Source organism: Tyto alba, unplaced genomic scaffold (genome assembly GCF_018691265.1).
Source record: "Tyto alba isolate M040663 unplaced genomic scaffold, T.alba_DEE_v4.0 Super-Scaffold_2, whole genome shotgun sequence".
In the NCBI taxonomy this organism is placed as follows: Eukaryota; Metazoa; Chordata; class Aves; order Strigiformes; family Tytonidae; genus Tyto; species Tyto alba.
This window is the reverse complement of record NW_024881282.1, coordinates 32,507,121-32,514,496: the sequence shown is the minus strand read 5'-3', so window position 1 is coordinate 32,514,496 and position 7,376 is coordinate 32,507,121. Positions and strand designations below refer to the sequence as shown.

Sequence of the window (7,376 nt, the reverse complement as noted above, 5' to 3'; positions counted from 1 at the left end):
TTCCAGACACCACAAGTGCTTGCTGGTAAACACCTCCACCTCCGTCTCAGCTGCGAGGACAGCCTGACCCGTGTCCTACAAACGGCACAAATGCTCAGTGGTCCGTAGGGCAGGCGATGGCCCCCCTGCTGCTCGCCACAGAGCTCTTTGTGTCCAACAGTCCTGGGGCAGATTGTCCTGGAAGGGCAGTCCCAGTCTGCGCCCAGAGAAGAAGAAGGGAGGAGAGATAAATGGAGTTATGAAATTCCAACGTGGCTGAAGCCCTCCAACTGGTTCAACTTCCCAGCACCCCCCTCCCTCAGCCCCGCTCCCCCGCACAGAACAACAGTGAGCCTAAAGCAGCTCTTCTGGTCTCTTTTCCACTGAACAATGAATCCGATCAGAGAGAAACAAAATCGGTAGCATCAAGAATTACATTATTTCTTTTCTTTATGATTGTTGCACTAATGAGCAGCTACATGTATAGAACCAGGAGGTGACTAATGTAATTAACCTGGTGTAATGATACTGCTGAGGAAGACAGAGAGAGGATTATGACATACTTAGATGTCAGTATTGCACAATTTTGTATATGTTCCCTGTACTATCAGGTTGTGTCTGACACAGGAAAGTTAAGCAGTGATAGATCTCAGTCTGCATCCATTCAACTCATGCATCTTTCTGTGTAAAATGAGGATGTGAAAGGTGAATTGCTTTCCGGGGGCTGGGGCTGGGGGGTGGGGGGGGGGGGGAGGGCTTCAGTTTTGGTGGTTTCTTTCCTTAACAAAATAATAGTAATAATAATAAATTGCTCTTTCTCCTGAAGAATCTTCCCAAAATGTCTGCTTCTTGGAGCAGGCACTGGGATTTCACAGAGAGCTATAAAGTCAGAGCACAGGGATTCACACAACACTGGTCAGGGGGAGGCAGAAGGACGGAGAACGAGCAACATGGAAACATAAGCAACTTGCAGCGAACCTGAGAATAGTGAGGAGCAAGCACTTAAAAATCATAACAAGAGCAATAATAGCAGTAACAAGTGCTTATTTTTAAATTACCCTCCCCCGTTACATTTCACCCATCTCCTGGGGAGGGAAACGGCTGACTGAAGTTCGGTGCGGGTCTAGCTGCGGCGCGCGGGCTGCGCTTGCAGCGCTGGGCGCGTACGGCGGGGATGCGAAGGAGGCCGAGCTGGAAAGGGGGGGGCGGGAAGGTGGCGGGGAGAAAGGCCGAAAGCGAGAAAGGGGGGAGAACCCCGAGCTGCGCTTTCCTCCGGGCTCGGCGGCAGCCCTGGGGGGGGAGCAAGCCACGGCAGCGGCGGGGCTGGGGGGGGGGGGGGGGGGGGGAGGCTCTGTGTCTCCGTGCGTGTGTGTGTGTGTGTGTGTGTGTGTGTGTCCCCGCGCTCCCCGCGCCTGACCGCGCAGCGCAGCGCGGAGGAGGGCGGCTGCCGGCGGCGGCTGCCGGTCCCGGGGAGCTGTCCTTCAGCACCGCGGAGCGCTCCGCCCGCGCCGGTCCCGGGGAGCTGTCCTTCAGCACCGCGGGCCGCGGAGCGCTCCGCCCGCGCCGGTCCCGGGGAGCTGTCCTTCAGCACCGCCGCCGCCGCCGCCTTCATGCGGTAGCGGGGCCCGGGAGGCGCCGGCGGCCGCCGCGGGGCAGGGGGGTGCCGCAGCCGGGATCCGCTCCTCGCCCCCCCCACCACCCCCCCCCCCCAACCCACCCACCCACCCCTCCCACCCCTTCCCGCCCCATCCCGCCTCCCCCAACCCTCACCCCACCACCACCACCACCGCCACCCTCCACCTCCCCCGCGCCCGGGAGGGGCGCCGCGCCTGTCGCCCTCCTCCCCCTCCACCCCTTCCCGCCCCCCCCCCCCACCCCCTTTTCCCAACCCAGGACCCCCCCACCCCTCACCCCCCCCTCACCCCCCTCCGCTTCTCTCCTCGCCCACCTCCGCCGGGAGCGAGCACCGCGGCTGTGCGGAAAAGCCATGGGAGGCAAGACCTCGGCACCTGTTCAGCTGAAATCAAGGGCTTACAGTATACTGGGCAGTCTGGCTTGGTGGTAGGAGCGAGCGAAAGGAAGGAGAAGCAAGCGAGAAAAAGTGAGAGAGGATTGGAGCGACAGCCGCTGCCGGGAAAAAAAAAAAAAAAATAAAAACCCAAGGAAGATAACTGGGAAGGAAAAGGATTTTCATGGCGCAGGCTGCAGAGCTAAGCAAGAAGACTGAAGGTTGCATCTCTGCTCTTACAGTCTCTAACTGTCTAGGTCCAGATAATGAGAGATTGTGTTGAGGATGCTGCTGCTGCTCCCCTGTTCACTGTGGAAGCCATCTCCAAATTAGCCATTACATATGGAAACTGGAGACCAGAATTTTAGAAAAAGGGATTAAGGCGTCTCGTTTTGGGGGGGGTTCTCTCTTTATTTGTTTGGTTTTTCTTGGTTCTTTTCTCTCTTTTTTTTTTTCTTTTTCCTTTTTCCTTTTTTTATATTTCAACCAGAACGTTTCCGATTTAAAAGGCAAGCCTCTTCCCGTGTGGTCTTTCTAATTTACACTCTTTTCCGTGGGCTTTCTTACCTCCCTTTTTTGATATCTATCTCTCTATATATACCCATTATATTATTAGTCGGAATTATTATTCTTTTATTTTATTAAACACACACACCCCAAGAATCAGAAGGCGGTTGGGTATTTGTATAATGAAGAATTATGGGGCTCTTTGACAGAGGTGTTCAGATGCTTTTAACCACCGTTGGTGCTTTCGCTGCCTTCAGCCTGATGACCATAGCTGTGGGGACCGACTACTGGCTTTACTCCAGAGGGGTTTGCAAGACTAAAACTGTCAGTGAGAACGAAACCAGCAAAAAGAACGAGGAAGTCATGACCCATTCTGGATTATGGAGAACCTGCTGCCTAGAAGGTATTTGATTCTGGACCTCCACCTCCCCCCCTTCCCTCTCCCACCAACCCATGTTTCTCCCCCCCCTCCAAATAAATCCCTCCACATTCCACCATTTTCTCACTTCATTCCTTTCACCACGGATCGAGAGCAGTGGGCTCAGTTACTCAGGGCACAGAGGCAAGAAGGCAGGCAAAACATTCTCTGCTCCGTTCCCTTCTCCCTTCCTCTTCGCCACACTTCCCCCCCCTCCCCCCGCCCCCCTTCCCCAAAAATTCACTTCCCCCCTCCAACTGGAATAATGTGTGTGTTGCAAAAACACCAAGAGACCCTTTCAAAAAACAACTGTGTGGTCTGCCTGTCTTCAGCTTGTTTGTATTGCCTGGGAAAGCAATGCCAAAATGCTGTATTATTGCTGTGCTCCGGCTGTAACCACAGAGTGAAATAATTGCTCTCTTTACAAAAAGCTTATTTGCAAAGACAAGACTGGGAGTGAGGGGCGATGTGAGAAGGGGGTGACTGCAAAGCACTTGGGATACAATTATGAGTTCACTTCAGGAGGGAAAAAGAGAGAAAGGGAAGCAACCCTGTTGTGTCCAAAATGTCTTGTACAGTAAATCTAACACTTCCAATCATCTCGAGCAGAGTTCAGAGCATTTCGTAATGTCTATAAGCAACGACATCTCACTGGGCTGGGTGCAGAGGGGTCTAGTTGGCGACTGACTGGTTTGGTTTGGGGCTCAGATTTTTCCCCTGTTTGTTTGGTTTTGGGGGGTAGGTTTTTGTTTGGGGCTTTATTTTTTTTTTTTTTTTTTTTTTCCTTTTTTGAGGTTTATGGTAAAGGCTAAAAATAAACAAGTCTCTGAATAGAAAAATCAGCCTAAGTCTGATGTGGTGAAACTGAACAGCAACTCAGTGACATGTCTGATGGCAGAAGAGACACCGCCGCAGCCAACTTCTGGAATCAGACGTTCCTAAGGGAGGGGGAAAGAAAAGAGGGGCCAGTGATTCGCTTTTAAATATGTGTTGCTCAGTACTGCTATTGGCGTACGTGTGGGCTGGGGAGGTGGTCTTCAGCCCGTGCTGGAGGGATAGGGGCAACCGATGTAAATGCATGGCTTATGTTACACACATAGCGAGAAGGAGAGAGCGAGAGCACAAGAGTGCACATTACAGCCCATTGTAAAAGCCCTGTTTATGAATCAGCTCCCAGCCCGAGGGTGGGCTGCCGGGGGTTTATGGACATCCAGGGATAACGCCTGTGTCTGTCGGTGTCCGCCAGAGCTGGGTGTGCCTGGAGCTCCCCGAAGGGGGAGAACGGGGAGTGGGTACCGCAGAACTGGTTTTCTAAGACAAGCACTGGGAGATGGAAGGCAGGGGGGAGGGGGGAATAAACTATGTACGTCCTGATGTCTCTCACCACAGCGAGCTAAAGCTGTGTTTGGAAATGGTTGTGTCCGGGAAGAAGCGCGAATTTCCCCCCTGTTCTTGGTGCAAACGGTTGAGTGATGGCTGGACATGTTTTGAATAGCTAAGTGACTTCATTGAGCGATGGTCTATTTGACGCATACTGCATTTAGTGCCCTTTGTCAACCCAAACTGCTGCCTTTTAACATATCCTGCAGAGGAGCTCTATGCTGAATACTATATGCTGTCTCCATGCCAGAAAATCAATAGCAGTAAATTAATGGGGGATATTTTAAACACAGTCGCTCACACACACGCACGCATTTCCTCCAAATAGATAAATATATAGAGGTATATATTAATAAAAAATGAAAAGCCTTTCAAACACCTATTCATTACAACTGGGGAAGGAGACATGTCCTTAATTAAAAATTAATGAGAGAGGGAAGGGAAGGAAAAAAAAAAAAAAAAAAGGAAGCCCAAATGCAAAGCCATGCGGGGAAGGGAGGCTGCGGGGAAGAACTCCCTTCCTGAGCCATGTCACCAAGCTGGAGGGTGGAGGGAGGCTGGGGTGGAGACAGGAGGTATGAGGACCCCGGCCGGGAGAGGCAGTGAATTCAGATCATGTCTATCTGCCCACAGAGCTGTACCCAGAGGGACGCGGTCTGAGGGGGAGGAGGAAGGGGCGGGTGAGGTTTGTCAGATCGGAGGAGCTCGGGGCTCCTTCTCCTTTACGTCTGACAGGACCCCACAGGCACTGTGGAGAAGTGGCTTGCATGGCAAAGAAAAGTGCCAGGTTGTTTCCAATTAAAACCTCTGAAGTTCCCCCGGCCCCCCCCAGCCCAGTCCCCCTGCCCTCCCCGTTGATGCTCTCCAGCAGTCTCAAACCGCAGCCCTGCATGAGGGGTGTGAAATGCAGCCTGAGCGCAAGCTGCACGGCCCTGGCAGGGTGCTCTCGCTCGCCCCAGCTGTGTGAGGGTTGGGCTGGTCCATTCCCCCGGCCCCCAGATGCTGGGCAGAAGTGACAATCCGGGTAGGAGGGTGCAATGCACCACCCAGGGCTTGAGCTCAGCTCCGAGTCCCTAACCCGAGGGCACAGGTTGCACCAAAACTTGGAGAAAGGCTCCGTAGCAAGGGCATCTCGGCAGGAGGCAAAACCAGCCCTACAGCCACATGCCAAACGGGCCCTGGGCACAGGTTTGCCTCACGGGGTAGCACAGTTCAGGTCCGGCACCGGCTGCTGCCGAAATGCCTCTGCTCGGCTTCCTGCAGCCCCACAGCCTGCACGGGCTGGGGGCTGGCACCCTCCTGCTCCCAGGACAGCCCAGCCAAATATCCCCACCAGCCCCTAGACGGCAGGCCTCTTATTGACACGTCTCATCACCTTAGAGGGGGTTATCTTTATTTCTCGGCAGCAGAAATCAGAAAGGCGTCCCTGGTTGACTTGCTCTCCCTGGTGAAAGCTGCCTGCTGGTGAGTGGGAGGGAGAAGGGTGAAGCGAAGGCTCCTTTCCCCAATGATGCAGAGGGTGGGCAGATTTGTGGAGGGAAGGGCTCGGTCCCAGGAGGCTGTAAAAGGGGCCAAACCCTTGGTCTCTGCTCACACCCTGTCCACAGTGTGGCAAAGGCACCTGACAAAGGGTGTGGGATAGCCACGTTCCTGCTGCCTGGGGTGGGTGTCAGGGCAGATCTATAGGGTGAGGGGAGGTAGTGAAGAGGAAGTCAGGAGGCTTTGTAACAGGAAAATCATCAAAGAAGGAGCCCAAACTGCCTCCTACTACTGGTAGGAAGCCTCTGATGAGGTTGCCTTCATTTCTGGGGAAGTGGGGGACTCTGGCATTAGTCAACACCATAGGCTGTCAGAAATGGTGGACTCCTGGTGTTCAAAATATTGTGCTAAATTGTCTTTTCTCTTCTTGGCCAAGATATCCAGTAGGAAAAACGGACAGGGGTACTCAGTCTCAGGCTCTACACACAGATACACTGCTGTCAGAATTGCAAGTTCCTCTTAGAGAATTTGGTCCCCAGGCTTTTAAATTTCGTATTCCCTTCTCTTCAGTCCTTCTGTTCCCCACAGTGGACTTTCGGTCAGCATTTTCAGATCTTTGTATTGCTCCAAAGAGGAGTGTCATTTGGGATGTTCCTCCTCTATTGAGATATCTTTCCTCCCTTTCTTGTGTCCTACAGTGAGCCCCTGCTCCATGGTGGGGCTAAAGCAGAAAGGTGATGTCGGTTCACATTAGTGCAGATCACACTTTTGACTTTTTTCCTAATCTTCCTTGAGATAATTCTTTCTCGGACTTTGGGGTTGCCCAGATATGTCCCTGGGCCATTCAAAAATCTTTGCCCTGCAAGAAAAACGGCCTTTCTCAGCCCTTTAACTGCGTAGGCACAAAACACACACGCACACCAAGCAATTGAGATCTGCAAGCTCATACCACACATGGATACTGCGCCTCTTACAACTTTGAAATGGCTGCAGATCTTTCAGTTTAATTCCTTCTTGGCACCGAATGCTTTAAAACCACTTTTTATTATGAGTGATGCCTTGTCTAATTCTTTCATTAGCTCCTGTAGATCTCCTAAAGGATCTCAAAAAGTGAGCGACGATGTCTTATCGGGGTCTTATGAAGCAAGCAAATGAAATGTATTTTATATCCGTAGGTTATTGGTTTTGTCATGTTGTCATTATTATTAGGAAAGGGATAGGTCTGGGAGGCTTTTATACTGAGGAGGAGGGAGAGAAGAGTCCAGGGCAGGCAGGCATGAGTGATGCGCATGGGGTTAGACATCCCTGTAGATCTGACTGGTGTGAAGGCAAGTAATTGAATGGATGTTGGTGCAGAAAATAATTCCTGCCTAGAGACCCTTCCCAAGGAAAATTAATGAGCTGATCTGTTCCCTTTCCAGCCTGTTATATCTGAACAGCGCATGAGAGTTAAGTGCAGTTTCAGTGTTGGCAAAAATGAAGAGCTGACAGCAAAGTGAGGCAGGGCACAGGCAGTGGACAAGTTCCTGCCAGACAATTCTGGCGCTGCATTGCCTCCTCGTGCTGCCTTCTCCCACCGCTGTTTGCTCCTGGGTCACCTCTTTC

General features: G+C 52.2%; 1 protein-coding gene across 2 annotated transcripts in view; it reads left to right on the top strand.

Annotated features, from left to right (window-relative positions):
* The first annotated feature begins 1,839 nt into the window (after positions 1-1,839).
* CACNG2 (calcium voltage-gated channel auxiliary subunit gamma 2) overlaps positions 1,840-7,376 on the top strand; it is a 52,780-nt gene continuing 47,243 nt past the window's right edge. The window contains exons 1-2 of one of the 2 annotated variants that reach the window (XM_032996711.2): positions 1,841-2,208; positions 2,752-2,897. In XM_032996711.2, the coding sequence (XP_032852602.1) occupies positions 2,756-2,897 (142 nt within the window). In that variant the 5' untranslated portion in view covers positions 1,841-2,208; positions 2,752-2,755. Of the gene's footprint in view, positions 2,898-7,376 lie in introns of both variants that reach the window. The other variant, XM_032996710.2, reaches the window with a different exon arrangement.